This window comes from Ptychodera flava, chromosome 18 (assembly GCF_041260155.1).
Source record: "Ptychodera flava strain L36383 chromosome 18, AS_Pfla_20210202, whole genome shotgun sequence".
In the NCBI taxonomy this organism is placed as follows: domain Eukaryota; kingdom Metazoa; phylum Hemichordata; class Enteropneusta; family Ptychoderidae; genus Ptychodera; species Ptychodera flava.
Genome location: NC_091945.1, coordinates 23,993,632 through 24,015,053, shown reverse-complemented (window position 1 = coordinate 24,015,053; position 21,422 = coordinate 23,993,632). Strand labels below are relative to the sequence as shown.

The following is a 21,422-nucleotide window of genomic DNA, read 5'->3' as shown; positions in this document are numbered from 1 at the left end:
CCTGTGTGACAACAACGAACAAAATAGATTATCTTAAAGCTCGTGAAATAGTATATCATTAGCAGTAGCATACAGTCAGGAAATAAATCAGTATTTACATGTATGTAATTGCACGCCCCGCACGCAGTGGCGATTATTGAGGGAAGAGCTCCCTCAACGGTTGCGGGGTCTGTGTCCTGATTGGTTGCGCATCATCTGCTTGTATATTAGATGTTTGACAACCCTGGCTCCGACGAGGGAGCAACGGTTAAGCTAGTGAAGGACGGCTCGTCATATAAAAGGAAATGTCCAAAACGTTACGGCACATTCGAACGCAACGAATCAACGGAGGATAACGAGGATTTGAGGGAATGTGATGACAGTGTACCGGATGACATTGGCGTGCAGGTACGGACTAAACATTTACAAGGTTATCGTCTACCTATTGTTACATAGAAAGTTCATATGGACTCGCATCAAAAGCAGGATAATCTTTATGACGATCTCCCAACAATTATATCATACCAGTATATTGATGCCGCAAATCTGCCGCGATCTGATTGGTCGTGACGTGGAAAGAACATTGGTATATTCGCGATATACCACGGCTAGCACACGCGCTCGCTCTCGGCAAGAGCAAAAATCCTTTTTTGATTTTCCACACAAGAATTATATACTGTTGTGATATAATAGCAATAAATCACACCCAGCGATTCGATTTTGATCAGTTCACTTTATATATGCACTCACTATCGCTCGTGCATATATGTCGTGAACTGGTGAAAATCTCGTGGTATACCGTCGCTGGGTGTGGTTTATTGCTTAAATATCTCATGAACAAAGTGGTTCAAGTAAAATTACTGAATCAATTACGCTTTGTATAATATTTACTCTTTTACTACATACTAGCCTTTCCTATTTTAATGTTCTCACAAAGAGAAAACTCAATCAACCATGTTTGTTGAACTATCATATACTTTTAATTACACAATTCTGATTCTTCTTTTTCGTTTTTCTCAGATTAAAAATGGCAACTTTACATGGGAAAGTGACTCGACCAAACCAACTCTTCGTGACATCAATGTAGAAATACCAAACGGTTTGTTCTTGCCATCATGTCTGCCATTACGTTTCCGCGCTTTTTGTGAATGTTAAGGTGTTTGTGTGCATGAGAGAGAGAGAGAGAGAGAGAGAGAGAGAGAGAGAGAGAGAGAGAGAGAGAGAGAGAGAGAGAGAATGTCTGTTATAGTTCTGATACAAGTTCATCACATTCAACAATCTCTTTTCAACTGGCGATATACAAGGAATAGTCCTGTGCAACAATGAACACATGCTGTAACCCGATTTCTTTACAAGTCATTGAATTTTTTTTTTTCAGGAAAGTTAACGATGGTTGCTGGGCTTGTTGGAAGTGGCAAGACGTCACTACTCAGTGCAATGTTAGAGGAAATCGAAGTTATTTCCGGTACAGTGAAGTTCAATAGGTAAAAAGCACAATGGTGCAAGTAGTTTTTTTCTATCACTTCTAATAGAAGGAACGTCACAGAAAGTATAATTTTGATTGTATGAAGAAATAAATGTATGTAATTTATAGCTCGAAACAAAATATCATCAGAATACGTCATCGTTTATAGCTTGGTCAATTAGCACCTTATCTGCTCTTTTCACCATGCAATTACTTTATTTAACTACTTCACTTTTTATCACTTTCCGTCCTTGACGATTGACCTGTTAACTTTTATTCACCGTAAATGTAAATATGCCATATAAACTATTCAAAGAGTGGTTACATGGCAATTGATTCGATGGATCATAGCACATTTCTGACTATCGTAATTATCATCTTCTTGCAGAAATCGCAGTTCAGTTTCTTACGTCCCCCAGAAACCATGGTTACAGAATGCATCATTCAAGGACAACATCTTGTTTGGAAATGATATGAATTTCAAAAGGTATGCAGAATCCAGAAACTCATCATCTCACTCTTTATCAATCTTCAAACTTAAAGATACGTGAGACTACCATGATCTTTGATGGTTGATTAGACACTGTCTGTTCATATTGCTGATGACTTTATGCCCTGTTTTTCTCTATCTCTAACATTATCGACATAAGCCGCCGATTTTAGTGAGAACCTGGGTCTAGAGTCGCGTTATTTATTGTTCGAGTACTTTGCCGAAACGTAGAATACTCTTCCAGGTACCGCAAGGTTATCGAGGTTTGTGCGTTGCAGCCTGATATTGACATTTTACCCGGCGGTGATATGACAGAGATTGGCGAGAAAGGGATCAACTTGAGTGGTGGCCAGAAACAGCGAGTCAGCCTGGCTAGGGCTTTGTACAGTAACTCTGCCCTTGTCATAATGGTAAGATTCTATATGCCTTTGTAACTAATTAGACATAGTAAAGTGTTTCTGAAGAAAGAAGTACATACTACACACTACACGTTATAGACTAAACGGTATTTGCAACCATTTAGATATAGTAAAATATTTTTGACGAAAGTAGCACAGAACCCCATGGCCAGACATTGCAAGAGCGTCGTATACTCGGGTATATGCATGGGGGCTTGCGGTGTATTCTGCGGCCGTTCCTGCACAAGCGCGCGTATAGCGAGTGCAGGGACGGCCGCAAAATCACCGCAAGCCCGAGTAGCATAACTGATCGAAAATACAGAGCAAATGAACCACATATAGGACTGAAAACGATTTTGACAGTGAGATTTACTAAGAGGGTAATGAATTTACGTTTCAAACGCACAAGGTGATTACGTGTAAGTTGCACCAAGAGTCTGTTGTCCGAGCGATCGCTTTGATACGTTTTGATTTTTAGAATTCTGAATTACTTTCAAATGTTACATTTTTAACATAATTTCGATGAACTCTTGCCACACGGTTTTCCTGTATCCTCAAATATGTACGATTGGACCATCAATGCATGTAAAGCACGTTCGATTTTGTAGTGATTAAAGTGTTTTGGGGCACGCTACCGGCCAGTAAGGGTTCTGTGTCCTCCCGGATCGGGTCAACGGCCCAAAACCAACTGGGCCATCACCAATGCCGCCTGACTACCCCTGCCCCTTCCCAAGCCTAGCCAAAAAATTAATTCGGCGAAAAACCAAGTCAATCTACACCAACACCGCCTAACTCCTCAAGTCAGCTTAAATCATGTCGACCTGGCTAATCGTCTCAGCTGAAACCAACTCGGCCTGACCCTAGAACTCGATCGAAACCAACTCGGCCGAGCCCCCATGCACACTACGTAATCAACAAAATTAAATAGAAAAGAACGGCCTGCAAGATGTTCAATACGTGAGTCATGCAGTAAAGAAATATATATACAAATACAGCCATAATTGTTAACACTTACCTGTCTCTTAATCTGGACAGGATGACCCATTATCAGCCTTGGACGTCCACGTTGGTTCACACATAATGGAGAGAGGGATTATGAACTTTCTAATGAAGGAAGGAAGAACTGTCATTCTTGTTACCCATCAAGTCCAATACTTAAAATACGCCGACAAGGTTAGTGCTAGAACCTGTGTTATTCTAGGCGTTCCATAAGGCTTAAATTCGCTTGTCGGATTCTATGAATGCCGGTAGATATTCATCAATACAGCTTTGCAATATAGATAACATAGTGTAGTAAAAAGAAGTGGAGGCTTTCTTGTTATTTGCGCACTACAGGTATATCAACCTACATTGTACATGTATAATACCAGTATATCGATGGCGTAAAGACTGACTGGTCTTGACCTGGAAATAAGCGTCGAGACGTACAAATAGCACGCGCGAGGTCTCAATCAGAGATAAATCCCATTCTGGCGTTTCACGCCAGAATTTTAATATAGTGTTATGATATTATAGTAATAAACCACATCAGCAACGAATATAAACCACTCGGTTTTGACTAGTTCACTCCATGTATGCATTCACTATGACGAGATCATAAATGTCGTGAACCGGTCAAAATTTCACGGCATAGGCCTACCAGTCGCTGGGATGGCCAATTGCTTAAATGTAATATACAGTACCGCTTGATATTATAATGTCCATATCTATTAACAGGTGATCATTATGGAGGATGGCAGGGTCATAAATCAGGGAAACCCTAATGAAATAGGCAACCAAGATCTTGAATTGTTCCACAGTTTGAGAGAGCAGATCCAGCTCATCAGTGAATCTGAAAAAGAGTCTGAATCAGATCTGGAGAAAACACTCAGTTTGGATCGGGAGGAGCTTAAAAAGCAGGTGTCATTAATAGAAGAAAGTGAAAGGAATGAAGGTAATCATAAAAGGTCCACTGTCGTAACTTTTTGCATGTATCAGTCAATCAGTTGTCCTTATTATAACATAACGTGCCCACCGTAAGCAAGTTAATTTGACCCGTTTAATTTTGTTACGAACTAACCAATTGTGTACGACTATTGAAGTTCACATGCACATATGAGATCACCGATTTTGCACGATAGTATACACGCATAATGTGCTCAGAGACAGTACCATTCATAACGTGCAAAAAATACGACCTTCTCTGGATTCTGACTCTGACAGTGTGCATATTATTTATCGCAGCCACACCTCATTAAGCATTTCATGTTTAGAGATCTACTTGATATATGACAGTGTTTTGTAAATAACCCCATTAATATTCAATATGAACAAATAGTAATGTTACGATTGAATGATTGTGGTGCGTGTGGTAACGCTTTTACATCTATACGGAATATTGAAGGGCAGACAACAATGGAAATTTATAGAGCACAATGAATATATTAAAAAGTCAAGAAACTGTGAGCTATTCACCACTCTTTGGACAGAAGGTACCCAGAATGTATCCGGGACAACAAATCGTTTTTCGGAATCGGTCAATTCTTTCCCAAACGTCGAGGAAAGATGTAATCGCCGTGTTCCGTCGTATTCAGTTGAGCCAGTCTCTATTAACTTGCAAATAACAGGTGGTAATGCCTACTTTACGTATGTACAAGTTAAGCTATGGATTCTCATGTTAACAGGACCCGGGGCAAGCTTAATTGAAAAGGAAGAGCGAGAAAGAGGGTCGGTTTCATGGAGTATATACTATGTATACGCCAAGGCCATCAAACTGCCTCTTTCTGCCTTTATCTTATTGTTGTTTCTTGGACAAGGCGTCGTTCAAATAATGACAAACTTTTGGTTGGCTGACTGGTCGGAGTCAGGAGTTGGCGTCAACAATAAAACACAGGTACGGAAAGTAATTTCCTTACTCCAAAGTTGTATTTAAAGGTATACAGTCACCTGTAATCTAAATATGCCCATATATGGTCAAAGGGGCGTTCCTTGGTATTCCAAATGCTCGTGTGAGGGCGCTGTTTTTAAAAAGCGGCCACCTGCTTAAAATCTGCGATTGATTAGATTTTCTCTTTCCATGGTAACTATGGCAAAATGGGAACAGGTGCCAATATACCTTTAATGACCACACAACGTTATCTCCCGCCAACCCCCTCTTTACCTTGCTCTAGATCCAAAGGGTCTCTAATTCTTAGCGTGTGCGCTGTACAACTGCTTTCTTTGGTAAGCAACTTAAACAACGTCTCTAACTTTCCACACAAAAAATACTGCAAAGGAAGGTATGACGGAAACCGCCACAACGAGCAAAAATATCTACCTCTTTTGACAGTTATCCTACAAGAGGTGTCCCTCCTTATGTAACAAGTCAGTAAAAACTGGCATTTAGCCAAACCGGCACTTGTTTTCACCTACTTGACATGGTACACGTGTGTTGAGTTAGTAAACATCGTGTTTAAAATATACATTGTTTCCTGAGGCCTGCTTTGTTAAAATCCAACATTTGGAACATGCCTCACTTGTTTTCACCATTTTAACCTGATTGGCATCATTGTGAACTTGACAGGGTAAGGGTTAAAGTCAATAACGATACCTTACTCAGTTTGCTTACTATGGTATTATATTGGAAGACGCGATGGTCATGTCCGCCAGTGAACCATTTAAACAATGCCAAGTGATAATTTAGTCTCAAAGGATAATTATTCGTCATACTTATTGTTATTGTGTAGCAAATAACAGTAACAGGAAGCGTGGTTAATCATGTAGGCAGCGACCCAACATCATCGGCAGCAAGTGTACCAGTCAATTTTGACCGATGGCGTGACATTGCGTTGAACGTAAGGAACCAATTATCCTGTATGTGTGCTATTTATTTTTCAGGAGGAGTTAGATGAAGAATTAAGTTTTTATCTGGGGGGATATGGATTGCTGTCTCTTTTCTATATTCTCCTCGCACTTGCAGCAACTAGTTTTCACATTATATTATCCTTGCTGGCTGCAAAACGTCTACACATCAACTTGTTGCGTAACATCATCCAAGCACCAATGAGATTCTTCGACACAACTCCCACCGGACGCATTCTCAACAGGTTATCAAATGACACACAGATGATAGATCAGGTATGTAATATGGTCAATTGTATACCTAACTTTAGCTGTAGCCTCTTCTATTGTTCATGTAAAGTTTGGAGGGGAAATTATCGTACATATTTGCTGAAGGTGCTGCGCCTAATCCTTCAAAACGAAAGGTATGAAAGCCGCAGGTAATTAAACCACGCGTATGACAAACTTAGAACTTTGGTAAAGTTCACCAATGCGCACTAACTATAAACCACGTTTGCACCATGGAAAATGTTCATGGGTCATACTCAATCACCGTTCAGATTTTGTGTCGTCAAAAACCCGCTAGCAGTTTACATTCCAAACGCATCGTGTATTAACTTTTTTAGTGAGTTTAAGGTTAAATGCGATTTGCTTCGCTTTCTGTGCTCTTTTTCTAATTATCCATCCTACTTGCACTGGACGACCTGAACGATTTGTAACGATAAAATACATATTAGTGTCGCTCGTCATCTGTTTTACATTTACCGCTAAAAGTGTTTGCTCCTACACCCTGGTATCCTGTTAGAAATGGATTACATGATGTTCTAAATTTATGCAGAGCCACAAGGTTGAAGAGTTGACATTTTCACTCTCACAGGACTTCATGGGTGCTGTGATAAATTTAATAACTGTACCGTTGAACTTGCTGTAGAGTGTTTTCACCGATCCAGATACAATGTTGTCCACAATTTAGCAACAACTTAGCCGGCCATTGAACCACTCTTTTTGGGAGTGGAGATTTAGCCGAGCGTTCTGTCTATGGCCTCTCAGCTAGGCGACTGATGCCCTATGTTGTGGGTTCGAATCCGATTGAAAACTAGCCGTATTTGGAGATTTAGCCGAGTGGTTCTGTCTGTGGCCTCTCAGCTAGGCGACTGTTGCCGTATGTTGTGGGTTCGAATCCGATTGAAAACTATCCGAATTTTCTAACCTGGGTTGGTAACACTGCTGGTGGACAGAATTGTCCCCGAGGTTATCGTTCGCCCAGTTAAAGCGATGAAATTCGTTTCTTCGCTTCGATAAAGTGTGTATGTGCGATGTATGATAGTGAGCATGCGTGCGTGAGTGCTTCACGAACTCTACAACGTGTTGAGCGGTCTCAGTCAGAAAAATGTAACAACTTAGCCGGCTATTGAACCACTCTTTTTTGGGAGTGGAGATTTAGCCGAGCGGTTCTGTCTATGGCCTCTCAGCTATAGGCGACTGATGCCTGTTGTGGGTTCAAATCCGATTGAAAACTAGCCGTATTTTATATTTAAAGTTTGCTTTCCTCATTCGTACAGAAATTGATTTCTTCTATTATCAGGCAATTTCTGATTTTTTTGATTTACTCACGGTTTTGTCGTTTTTCAGAGATTGTGGCTAACGATATTCACACTTCTTACGTCAGCATTACAATGCATTTCTGCTATCGTAGTCAACGCTGTCGTTACTCCAGTCTTCATGATAGTGGTCATACCGGTGATTATTTTGTACTTGCTCGTTATGAAATACTTCATCACGACTTCAAGGTATGACGTCATTTCCATATGATATAGTATTGCATGAACAATGGGAAGTATACCCTCATATCATATCATATCATATCATATCATATCATATCATATCATATCATATCATATCATATCTTATCACGATATCATTTGTTTCTGTTTCGATTAAACTATGACCTCTAGCGTCTTCCTGTAGTTTGGCCATTTCCTTTGATGCAATGTGAGTTGTAATCCTGATATAGTGCAGCTATTCAGATTGCATAGGAGTTAAAATTATTGAAACAAGTTGCGAGCTGATGTGAAATCGTTTTTAAACGAATTATCTCGTATTAACTTCTTATATTACTTGCCTCGATGTTATACAAGTATTGTTAACCACAGGATATAATGGCAGATTCTGTACACCCATGAGCCGCTCAAACATACAAAAAGTGCTGGTGTTGCAATAGCTGTTGTACAAGACTTCAAACGTTTTCCGTGACATCGAGTTTCAAATCAATTAGATGTCAAATAACAGTACAGTAATAATACATGACTCATCTTGCCCAATGGCAAAATTAATGGTTAGCGTACGCTTTATTATTATGGTTAAAATATTGGCCTGCAGCTTATCGTTATACATATATTTAATGGAACACAATTGTTTAGAGCATGAATTTTCACACGTGTAGTTTACACTGCTTCAACATTTTTTTCTCGAATAGAGAACTGAAAAGACTTGAGAGTATTTCCAATTCTCCAGTCTTTTCACACTTATCGGAAACACTCAGTGGAGTTACAACAATCAGGGCGTACAGGTAAAGCTCAATTTTTAAATATTGTCATCAAATCAAACGTCGCTCTCTTTGCATGAATGTAAAAGGCAATTTAATGAAGAAATTCTTTTCCATAAAAGGATTATACTTTATTTCGTATAATTGGTCACTCCTGTATCCGGTTGTGTTCTCATCTAGACTTTGCAGACAGGCTTTAGCCTTCTCAATCTTACCCAAGTTCCGGAAACCATACTTGCTTTTTGACAGAACTGCTGTAGCGTTGGTTAAAATCGTGTGTTCATCCACCTATAACTTTTCTTGTTATTGTGCCTTACACTCGAGGCAAATAGCAAGCATTTATATTAACTCACGGCAACATTTTGATTAAACCAAAAACAGTATAGAATTAAAAAGAAGAGACGCAATCAACGTTCAAATGCAAAGCTATTTTTTAAAAAAATTAGATCACTATCAGGACAACACCTTAAACGTTACGCCCACGACATTTCAACCCACCAATATGGGTTTGGTTCGGCGTTGACAATTGACAACTGTTTTGCCCAGACTCTTTGGTGTCATCGATGATTAGGTGTATGTTTACCGGGAATTAGGGGTGAACAGCTTCATGTGAGCGCCCGATGGGTAAACATCCAAGGGTAACTGTCCTATAACAATCTCGTGTACGACTGTATGACAACTGACAGGTAACAAACACATGTAATTACCCGGGTGTCGATGAAATGTATACGTCGTTGGTAACAGTAAAAAATGGAAACATGATATCACTACACTCAGTAAGAGCAGAGTTACAAATTGCTGACTTTTTCGTCTTATCCTTCATCAACCATGTTTCAATTAGACACGACAACCGTTTTCGACGGCATTTTCTCGAGCGAATGGATGTCAATATCCTAACCCAACTTTATCTAAACCCTGGAAACCGATGGAATGGCATTCGTCTGGTAAGTTTTCTACAACTTCGATTTCCTCACGCAAATATCCTCTTTGAACGACAATCACAGGCAATAATTTTGATATATTCACATGTACGTAACAACAGTTAATTAACTTTCGTGCATTATATCTTTTAGTGCACGATGTAGGTCAATGTACATTCGTCAGTTGATAATGACTCCTCTTCAATTAATTTGCATATTCAAATCATGTTTTTAATATCCTTTGCATTCATGAGCACATATATTCTTCAAATATTGAGCATTGGATGTCATATCCTTGCCATTGTACCGTACCGAATGCTATCTTTTATGTCACGTTGCGCCTTTATAAGAAATTATTTGTATTTATTTCCCATAACTCTGAGAAACGGGTTTTTCAAAAAAAAAGCACCTAACATTTTTTCCTTTTCAGGAAGGTATAGGTGCATTGATAATGTTGATATCTGGATTGTCAAGTTTACTTTCCTGTGTTCTCGGTGACTTGGAGCCTAGCATGGTCGGACTTGCCATTACCTATTCTTTGAATGTAAGCACCTTCAAAGTGGAATTCTGGACCTGTCATCGTTGGAAGTCTTTCGTCCCTGTAAATCACGATTCAAACCACATACACCCACTGTTACAGTGGGACAAAGCAAAACCTGTCACTGTCGAAGTGACCTCAAGTCCATTGTTCACACCATCGAAGGGTTTTAAAACTATGACAAATTTTGTGCAGCTCAAATCTCAACCATCCGAGTTCAAATGAATGTCTTTGTACCACAAACACATAGTTTACCTATATTAAAGCATCAATTCGTTTGAAACGTTCTTATTTACTTCAGAGAACGGATCCAGCTGAAACTTAAGCAGCAGATTCACCTCAATATTGAACAATCTTTTATTAATCAGATTTTCCAATCATCTAATTGAACACATTTGTGAAATAAAATAAATATTCTACGCGGCATCTGTATAGACATACAGTAAGGATCATCTACATATCTGGATGTACTCAACAGTCGGCTAGACATGTTGACAAAATCGAGTATTGGGTATACGACAAATACGATCTCTTGAGGCTTACGACTATAGTGTACACATTGATTATGCTGAATGTATCTTGAATACGTGGACACATATTGGTTTTCAGATTTCTGGCTACCTTACTGCTTTTGTTCGTGTAATGGGGGACTGTGAGATGCAGATGAACGCTGTCGAAAGAGTCGATTACTATACAAAAGTAAAGACAGAAGAATATCGAGGTATTTGGCATCTACTTTCTGATAACATTTTGATCCAAAGTACAGTTTTCACACATATTTCGTACTCGACTTTGTGTATATCCGAGATATACGATTTTCCTCCATTGATATCGAGTCACTATCGACAGATGTGCGTTCCTGAACAAAGCTGATTAACGCATTTTGCAAGCAATGCATTAGGTGTTCGCATAGGCATGACCATGAACAACGAAGTGATTATTTTGACAGCAATCGTGTTCACAAGTAGAAACATACTACGACGTCTATCTTTTGCATCAGTACCACTAAGGTATTCCGTTATACAACTCTCGCCCAATTTAAGCGTTGTATTCAATGCTTCACTTCGATAAAGTTTGTGTGAGATGTATGATAGTGTGTGTACTAACGTGAGTGCTTCACAAACTCTACGGCGAGTGGAGAGGGCGCAGTCAGAATTGTAACATCCTTAGCTCGGTTATTGAACCAATCTTTTTGAGATTTGGGATTTGGCCGAGCGGTTTTGTCTGTGGCCTCTGCGCTAGGTGATTGGGTGCCGTGCGTTGTGGATTCGAGCCCGATTGAAATTATCGTATTGATACCTGCTTTTCGTAGATCGGGATGTGTTCAGAAGAGAAATCCATAATTATGCAGGCTAGGATTATTATGGACATAAAGCTTACTACTTGCCAGTGGGAACCAATTTCAAATCTCCACTGAGATGTGCTCTTTTTCGAATAGGTCTCTACAAACCGCCATCCGATTGGCCCAAAGAAGGCAATGTCGAATTCAGAAATGTGTCTGTGCGATACAGCGCTGAATTAGATCCCGTATTACAAGACTTGAACATCCAAATTCATGGAGGAGACAAGGTAACATATGGCTAACTTTCACAGTGCGTGTAGATCAAGGCTAGATTTTCGAAGAGACACGCTCTTTCGGCATGATGGTGAAGTTTGCTTTGTATTTAAATTTTTGCAGTTCACTCACTTTGCTACATAAAAATGTTGTTAATTCTGAAACACCCAATAATGCGTTCTGGCACAATAGGAAGGAAAATGACAGCCCATGAAAAACACGTGTTGGAGATTATTTTTAATGCTTTCTGAAAGATTTTAAAACCGTACTGAAGGATCACCTCATTTTATTCTCCCAGATCGGAATCTGTGGCCGTACAGGAAGTGGGAAATCTTCCCTGACCTTGGCATTGTTCAGAATGATTGACACTTTCGAAGGTAAGAAACTACTGAAAATCAACAACATAAATTCAAGGTCGGTCCTTGGTGTCTGCTGAAACGCAGCCAATCGTCGTGTCATTCAACATTTATAGCCGCTATGAAAGTATGACTTTACGATAACCCTTACACGAAATCATTAATTTCCAACTTGTGAATTTGTGGTAGCCTAGGAGAGCCCCGTCCAATGGGCATCGGACGAGATGTAATATTATTCTATCTTACTTTCCAAATGTTTGTAGGATGTATTTCAATAGACGGGGTTAATATAGCCGATGTGCCGTTGTTGACTCTCCGTAGCAGATTAGCAATAATTCCTCAGGACCCAGTTCTATTCGCAGGTACAATAAGGTGAGTAGGTGGTTTCACGAATGAATTTACATCAGCTTAGTATCATTCGTTTATAGTTGGACTCTAATTCTGTCAGTTTCTAATCTATGATGTTTATTACCCTGAGGAGGGGGAGTACATGTATTGATTGGATCGACGATTAAGAAACGACACACATGCCAAAACTCAATAAGGTTCTTTTTGATGCACACTTGTCACACAGGATAAGCTATACCGACCTAACACGGGAAAAGCTGTACTAAAACCATGAGTTGATTCTTTATGTTGTGGGTTCGAACCCGATTGAAAACAAGCCGTATTTTCTACCCTGGGTTAATAGTTCTGCTGGTGGACAGAATTGTCCCCGAGACTAGTAGTTCGCCCAGTTATAGCGTTGTATTCATTGCTTCGCTTCGATAAAGTTTGTGTGTGCGATGTGTGATAGTGAGCGTACGTGCGTGAGTGCTTCACGAACTCTACAACGTGTGGAGCGGTCGCAGTCAGAAAAATGTAACAACTTAGCCGGCTATTGAACCACTCTTTTTTGAGAGTGGAGATTTAGCCAAGCGGTTCTGTCTGCTGCCTCTCTGCCAGGTGACTGATGCCGTATGTTGTGGGTTCGAACCCGATTGAAAACTAGCCATATTTCCTTTGCCATGCGTGATTCCAAATCATAATCACTATACTAATCATTCTTGTACTCTTCCCTCATCGATTTTACTCTTAACAGGTTCCTTGATGGCTGATAGTTGTGCTTTTGGCACCCGTCGTTCACTCTCTTTCGAAACAGAAAACTACAGCTTATCCGATGCCTTCCATACTTGTTACATCTCGCACATAAATCTCAATAACTGTATATCAACATTAATTGTTCATGTAGATTCAATCTCGACCCAGAAGAGATTCGGTCTGATGACGAGCTTTGGGAAGCTTTGGACATCGCCCAACTGAAGCAAACTGTATTGGATCTAGATGAGCATTTAGGTAATATAAAGCTTAATTTTAGCTGCAACAGGTGTGCTAAACATGTTCGTATATTGTCATCATACCGGTATTATACATACGTATATGCCTAAAGGTCAGAATTTGACTCACCGAGGATAGCATCTATCATGCTAGTTCAAATTCGTCAAGAACCAAAGCAAACTGTATTTGCTAAGATATTACGCTCCTCGAAGATGAAAGACTTCAATTTTTACTCAAACTCGTCTCAATGAAACTTTCGACGTTTTGAATCGGGAATGAAAATCTGAGGTCACCGTGCAAATGTTTGTACAAAAGAAATCCCGATATTTATCGAGAGTTGAAGTTAAAAATGGCCATCAGCCCTGTGTTAATTCTATGAGGAAAAGTAAATTTGCGATTTTCATAGAAATAAGCAGGTGAAAACTTTACTTCCCGCACGAGTTTCAAAATAACCCCACAAATGGTAAGACCATACAACACTATTGTAAAAGTTAGTGAGTCCGAATATCTGTCGCCGATGCGTAGTCTCTCTTAAGAGAAAGCCGTGCAAATTTTAGCTGTGACAGTCGCACTCTCTGTCTGAGCCGCAACACGAATTCATTTGAGGTTGAACGCCATCATTTGTCTCGCTGTGAATCTATCTGTAGATGCCGAAGTCACCGAAGAGGGCAGTAACTTCAGCGTCGGCCAGAGACAGCTCTTCTGCCTGGCTAGGGCATTTTTGAGAAAAGCGCGGATCCTCGTCATGGACGAAGCAACGGCATCTGTAGACATGCATACAGTAAGTTTACCAGCAGTAAATAAAGGTTTTCTGACATTGAAGAATTATGTATTATTTTAAACGATGTGGTGTGTTCTGGTCTGTTAATAGCTTACACCTACCTCAAGCAATACTACGGCTAAAGGTGATTCATAGACCGTGTTCTAAAATTCTGACTTGTCTTTTGCTCATTAAAAATCTATTGTGTTTTTTTGATCAGGTATATTTTCTTTGCCTGTATGATAACTCTTTGTTGAATTTTTCTCAGTTAGAATTTTGCACTCGAAGAGTACCAGTTACTGTAAATTACTTTACATTTTCCTGTATTTTCTTATATTTTTAGGACGCCATATTGAGAAATGTTATTCAGACAGCCTTTGCTGATCGAACAGTTTTGACAATAGCCGTGAGTAACACTATGACCTCACCTTGTTGTATATGTGCACAAGTTTTTCATTTGGTTTTCAACTATCGCCTAATTATAGGTGCTCTCCTTAATTATCATTCAAGCCCTTTGTGTGGCGAACAACCGCCCGGTTGAAGGGGAAACTTAAAAGGTATTTAGTTGAATTATAAGTGAATGTTGTTTATGAGAGTGAAGCAACTCGTGCAATATCAACGTCATAAACTGGTACTTCTCTGTTGGGTCCTAATAAACGCCCATTCAGAATTCCCATATCGGGAGTACAAGCATAAAGTTTATTAAATATTAAATTAAAAATTATATGAAATAGAGTTGGACCAAAACAGGATAAAATCTTGCTTGTGAGAGACGTACACCTCCGTATTGGCAATGAAATGAGGTCAGATAAATTGAAATTTAAAAGCTTTGGAGCCAATTGTACACGTTCTAGACACCAAAGAATGGAGAAGGAAAGTCGATGTAATTGGATTTATTATGTTTCACACCGGAAATTGAGTGAGACTACAGTTTTTTGTTACTTCATATTTTACGAAGAAATGGGGATTATTGAGAGTGCAGGGCAAGTATACGGCCCTTCCAAACAATGAATTTTGTGCAAATTAAAGCATATTTTTTTTGAAATCTTAGTTATTTGCATATGCTGTGGCGTCTATTTTGTAATTGTTGTATACGCAACGATCACATGACGGTCACTTTGAATAACCACTCGTCTTCCTCTATACAAACTTCATTACGGCCTTGCATTGAACATTTTCATATCACATTTCATGTCACTAATTTGTATTTTTATTTTCTCCTTCAGCATCGAATCGCCACTATAGTGGACTCAGATATGGTTTTGGTGCTCAGTGAAGGCAAAGTCATCGAATACGACTCCCCTCAAAATTTACTAAGTCGACAAGATAGTGCCTTCTTTTCACTGGTGAACCAAACGACTTCGTAGACAGCCTTCAACATCACCTACACATGGTTTATCATCTTAAACTTATTAACCTTACAAAAGCAGGCGTCATAAAATATTTTGGCCAGTATTCTTAGTAAGAAATGATATATATGATTATGGGTAATGTACTCAATAGTCGTTCGCTTAAACACCCATCATTTATGTTTTGCATGTGAGATGGATGTAATTCAGATATTTTGGCACTCGTAATAGGGTCAAATTCATTATTTTCACTCACAAAGGTGGATTCATAGTAACCGAAATACCAGGATGTAAGTCCTGCGCCATGAAAACTGCCTGTTGTTTGTGGTCCAAGCACGCGTGAAACGCTGTACTTTTACTGTTCTGCTTTTGCCGCTTGTCGGCGTGTGGCTTTTACGAAGGCGCGAAAGTGTGTGTCTGTAGTAAACCAGTGTTTTCTGATTATCAGTAAATTTCAGTTGAAGCCAGCTGATGTGGTGACATTTATTTTTGTCACTTTATTAGGCGTTGACGTGACCAGAAGGCTGAATGGCACGTACAAGTGATCACCACCTATGAAAGACAGTCCCTCCACAAACATGCAAAAATAACGCTGTATACGAACATAAATAAAATGCAAGGATTACAAAAAAATATGAAAAAAAATATTAAAAGCACAGCACTGACTAACCGAAGACATAAAGACTAACGATGTTAAAGTATGGTGTAAATGACTTAAAACAATAACAAGTACACTAAAAAATTGATTGTCTTCACCTCATGCAGTGGCTCTTCCCCATCCATATACAATGTTTTCCGAGGAAAAATGACTATTTAGAAGATTCGTGACACATGACATATTGCCTGCAAATGGTGTTTTGTTATCCAAGTAAAAGATTCTGTTGAAAAATGAACGACGAAAACATGGAGATTTGAAGCGAGGTATTGGAAAATTGAAACATTTAAATGTTTTCTATTTACCTCTGAAACATAATGAGCTACTTAATCTCAAAATATTAAAAAACGAATCTGTAAAGATACATTTTCAATTATAAAACCTCTAACCGGGGACACAATAAGTTAAGCTAATTTCAGATTCTTATCATGTCGTGCGGTGTTCTTCTTTGAATTCCAACGTTACCATCTTGCGCGCGCCAGCTACCTTCTCAGGCATATTCAGTTTACGTCTATGATAACCTGGTACAAATAGTTGTATTTTATACTGTTCAGGACCAACCAAGAGAACTCAAAATGAGCAAAATGCACCACTGGTCGAGTGAAACATTGCATATGTCGCATTCTGGTTTTTTTAATGATTTAACATAAAATAGTTCGTTGCCGAACAAAGCTGATATTCGTTTGGCCCAAACCGTGCAAAGATTTTATCATCATATTTCGATTCTGTGCCAAAATATCAAACCATTTCAAAAGATGCAATGTACAACAAGAACGCTTTAATTGTTTCATAACCATACGCTGTGTCGGACCAAGAACTATTTCCATGACCGTTTATTGGAATTATTTTTGAAAGCTTCTATGATATCACGACTTACAAAGTGGCGATAAGAATAAATGACATTATTTTCACGGAAATGAATCAGGATTTACGAGTACAGCATTTACTTAGAGTCAACATTATCGATGTCTTTACCTCCAAACAATATACCAGTTGCAATAATTCGACCTTTTTTTTACAATTGTCAATGTTTTTTAACTTGTCCAGTTTTATTGATAAACTCTTGTAAGTTTGAGACCAAAGTCTTGGATACACAACAAATAATAATAAATTATGTAAACGTATTATCAGCTTTCCACTTTCACCAATGACGAAAAGACAAGGATAAGGTATTTATTTAAGATGTTTCCAGGATGATAGGGCGAGTGTCTCGTCGTATGTTGAAAACAGCAATGTGAAATAATTTTGAATGTAAGATCATAATTGTAGTAATTGTATGTATGTATGTATGTATGTATGTATGTATGTATGTATGTATGTATGTATGTATGTATATGTATGTATGTGCAAAACAAGTATTAGACTGCATTTTATCATTACAAAACAATACGTAAATAAATAATAATCTATTTTTAAGAGAAAACTGTGTCGCTGATTTCCTTCTTACGCCTTCTCCAAACATTTAAGTATTAATCAGCAAAACTGACATAGATATTCTTCTACCACTCGTATTTTGTTAGAGTGACCACTTTCCGCACATCATGGCCCTTTAAAGGTAGGGTTACGTTCGACTATCCTAGCACCGTTTACAACTAATATGCTATATCTATACATGTAAAGTACAACTCATGATGATTACAGTGGTAAAGTAGACTAGTAATAACATATACATTTGACGCTATTGTCAAAATGGCTGGCTGGGTTTACAACCCAATATTTTGACAGTTTCCGTTTATATCCTTCATCATAAAATTATATTGTTAGAGGACTTAACAATACTTTACTATGTTTTTTAAATCTATTTGTTGCTTAATCTCACGCTTGCTAAAAAACTGTGTAAGCTTAATGAAGTAACATGCATATTCAGGCGACGCAACACCTAATATTATGATGAATTTCAAAATAGTTTGAAATTACAAGTGCTTGGGTGAAAAACGTTTCTGGCGATAGAAATTAACTCCAACTGCATCCGTTGAAAACCATCTCCTGTGATAGATTTTGCAACAATTTAACCCAATACGACGTCCACTGTTCTCACTTACAGAACACGTTCAGTGTAGGAAATACCAATTGTTGTACCGACCTGTACACACTGTACTGAGATAAAACCTATTGTTAGCCTTCTGTGTAGTTTCGTCGACGGGAAATATGATAAAGGCAATATAAGAATAATCAAACAGTCAGTGAACGGGTGAGTTTTTCAATTGGAGCGCGGCAACACTGGCGATGTTGACTGTGGCACAGTGAACATCATATCGAGTTAAATTGTTGCAAAATTTATCGAAGGAGAAGTTTGTAATGAATGCAGGTGGCGTCATTTTCTATCGCCAGAAACGTTTTTTTATCATCCAAACACATTGTAATTCCAAGCTAATTTGAAATTGACTCTATTATCAGGGAATCATGTATGAGTTTCAGCAGAGACAAAGTCAAGCGAAGATGAAGTAAATTTGTATACAGTCACAGAGTAATAGTATTTCCTAAAAATCGTCAATCAATTATGAAAAACATTATAGTATACATACACCCGAAAGGTGTTTGTATACCATAACTTTGTATTTTTTTTATAAATACAAATTATAGTACACAAACACCTTTTTCACTCCGGCACCCGGAAAAAAGTGAAACCTTATAGAAAATAATGTTCTCGTTACTTTAAACTTCTGCTGAAACTTTCGTCAAGTAAACTTTAAACCGTTCTCTTTCATAATCAACTGAGGTCAAAGTGCAATCTTGAAACAAGAGAAAAAGATTACATAGATTTTAAAGATATCCGAAATTCAAAATTACCGCTCTATGTTAATTCTATGTGAGAAACATGAATATTCGATTTTTCTCAGTAGGAGGACAATGAAAATTTTATTTGCTCAACACATTTCAAAAAATGAATGACAACAGCCAACCGGTCAGCAAAATATTGTAAAGGTTTGAGAGTCCGAACGTCTGTCTACTTTGTAAAATTGTTATCGCTCACGGTCACCCTTCGGATGAATAGCCAGTGAGACGACGTCGGGATAGAAAAATAGAGTAGTGGTTCCAAGTCTGCAAAGATAACACTGTTTTTTCTTAAACATGGATGTTACATATTGCCAGGTGTTATCTATTCTTCCCTATCCCTTCTTCCTTCTTCCTTCTGCCTGCTCCCTTCTCTGTCAAGTGCTTGTGTTCGTAAAGACGCCTCCTATATACAGTGGTTATTAACATACAATTGAAATGTAAACTCGTCATATCATCCTCTGTACACGTGGATATCATGCGTCATCAGACCCTCTCACACTGCTGCGTCAATATCATTATCATTTTATGGTTTGATTAACGATTTCTTCACTAATTTGTCATAGGCGAAAGTTAACAGTTGTAGATATTGCGTAACAATAGCAAAGTTGACGTCAAAATGAATGACCTCAGTAACAAACAATACCAATTATTCTGAAAGTGGATCTTTAGCAAAGTGGATCTTTAGCTGTGTCACAAAACTGAGAAAAAATTATTTTCATTAACTTTAACTTGAATAGTTAGAAGCAAGGTCAAGCCGGTTGTTCAAAACCATACTTGTGCTGGAGACGGGGCTTGAAACAGCCATGAGGGAAATGCGCCTGAAATCCTACGCTCCCCTACCTGATATGTGTCAACTCAATCAGTGTGTAACGATGAAAACAGGAATTCAACCTTGTTGACGTTAATAGGAATCAAGCCAGTTTAGAAATCCCCTTGCCCAACTTGATCTGGGATCTTTATTGAGACACATCTAAACAGGTAACTATGATATTACCGTCAACGGTCACTACTCGGTAAGACTGTGCCGGAGGTTGCTATTATGTCAGGGAGAACTTCCCCGTGGTTTCCTGAAAAAGGAATGATCGATAAAAACCGATACTTCCGCGTATAATGAGCCTTTAGGTGGCGGTATGGAAACTCGCATTACCTGAAGCAATTATAGCGATAATATTTTATTCGTTAACATCAATCAACCCTAAGCAGGGTTGACCTGTATTTGCCATCGTCTCTAAATTCCATTATACAGTACTGAGTTACCAATGCAACGATCTGCATTCTACGTTGTATTAGCGTAAACACCAGATAACTTACTGACAGTGGTAGACTTACCGTGTAAGAGGTGCCAATTAGGGACTGAAAACATATATATTCACAGTACAAATTTTGTAACTCTGCGGCACATTTGTCTTTTCGCACACTTATGCAGAAACTATGATTGTTCTTAAAATTAAAATAAAATTAAAATAACACAACTTGCTCATCACACATTTAAATTCGTCATCAGAACAACTTTCAAGGCTGTATATTACTATGGGCCAAAGCCCTATGGGGCTTGGCCCCTATTGTATTCACTTAGTATCACTTCTTCTTTTTCCTGTTCATCTTCTGTAAAGAAGAACAAGTGCTATACCCTTCATATTTGGTACGATGGGAGACCTTATGACGCCACATCCTTTACCTCATTAACTATGCACATATCTAATTGTGGGCAAGCCAATAGAGCTAGAGGTCTAATTTTTGGTATAGAAAGATAAGTATGGGATACAATTTTTTTACGGAATGTTACGTGACCACGATGACCTTTGACCTCAAATATACATATTTTTCCATAACCAACCGTGCTATACCCTTTCTAATGGTACGATGGGAGACCTTATGACGCCACATTCTGTACCTCATTAATAAATGCATATATCTAATTCTCTGCAAGCCAATAGAGATACAGGTCTGATTTTTGGTACATAGGCATATCTATGGGAACAAAGATTTATGACAAAATGTCACATGACTTTGATGACCTTTGACCTCAAATATACTTATATGCCTACAAACCAATAGTCACAATGGCTATAGAGTTCATGTTTGGTAGGATGGTAGACCTTATGACACCACATCCTGTACCTTATTAACCCTTTCAGGCCTAAACCCCTATATATAGGGGTAGCTCTGGTAAGTTACCAGAAAGTCAGGCCTGAAAAAGTTCATTATGCACATATCTAATTGTGGGCAAGCCAATAGAGCAACAGGTCTAATTTTTGGTATATATGGATAAGTATGGGATACAATTTTTTTGTCAGAATGTCACGTGACCTCGATGACCTTTGACCTCAAATATACATATTTGTCCATAACCAACTGTGCTATACCCTTTCTAATGGTACGATGGGAGACCTTATGACGCCACATTCTGTACCTCATTAATTATGCATATATCTAATTCTCTGCAAGCCAATAGAGATAGAGGTCTGATTTTTGGTACATAGGCATATCTATGGGAACAAAGATTATGACAAAATGTC

The 21,422-nt window shown here is 38.5% G+C and overlaps 1 protein-coding gene across 1 annotated transcript in view; it reads left to right on the top strand.

Moving 5' to 3' along the window:
* LOC139117207 (ATP-binding cassette sub-family C member 8-like) overlaps positions 1 to 17,548 on the top strand; it is a 29,764-nt gene extending 12,216 nt beyond the window's left edge. Inside the window, exons 10-30 of the mRNA XM_070680109.1 lie at positions 211 to 387; positions 1,000 to 1,078; positions 1,358 to 1,463; positions 1,833 to 1,931; positions 2,179 to 2,344; positions 3,368 to 3,505; positions 4,049 to 4,265; positions 4,996 to 5,204; positions 6,188 to 6,427; positions 7,763 to 7,920; positions 8,607 to 8,699; positions 9,517 to 9,619; positions 10,026 to 10,139; positions 10,743 to 10,854; positions 11,572 to 11,702; positions 11,987 to 12,065; positions 12,308 to 12,416; positions 13,276 to 13,379; positions 14,009 to 14,142; positions 14,465 to 14,527; positions 15,348 to 17,548. Coding sequence (XP_070536210.1) covers positions 211 to 387; positions 1,000 to 1,078; positions 1,358 to 1,463; positions 1,833 to 1,931; positions 2,179 to 2,344; positions 3,368 to 3,505; positions 4,049 to 4,265; positions 4,996 to 5,204; positions 6,188 to 6,427; positions 7,763 to 7,920; positions 8,607 to 8,699; positions 9,517 to 9,619; positions 10,026 to 10,139; positions 10,743 to 10,854; positions 11,572 to 11,702; positions 11,987 to 12,065; positions 12,308 to 12,416; positions 13,276 to 13,379; positions 14,009 to 14,142; positions 14,465 to 14,527; positions 15,348 to 15,488 — 2,772 coding nt within the window. The 3' untranslated portion in view covers positions 15,489 to 17,548. The remainder of the gene's footprint in view (positions 1 to 210; positions 388 to 999; positions 1,079 to 1,357; positions 1,464 to 1,832; positions 1,932 to 2,178; positions 2,345 to 3,367; positions 3,506 to 4,048; positions 4,266 to 4,995; positions 5,205 to 6,187; positions 6,428 to 7,762; positions 7,921 to 8,606; positions 8,700 to 9,516; positions 9,620 to 10,025; positions 10,140 to 10,742; positions 10,855 to 11,571; positions 11,703 to 11,986; positions 12,066 to 12,307; positions 12,417 to 13,275; positions 13,380 to 14,008; positions 14,143 to 14,464; positions 14,528 to 15,347) is intronic.
* Positions 17,549 to 21,422: the final 3,874 nt, after the last annotated feature.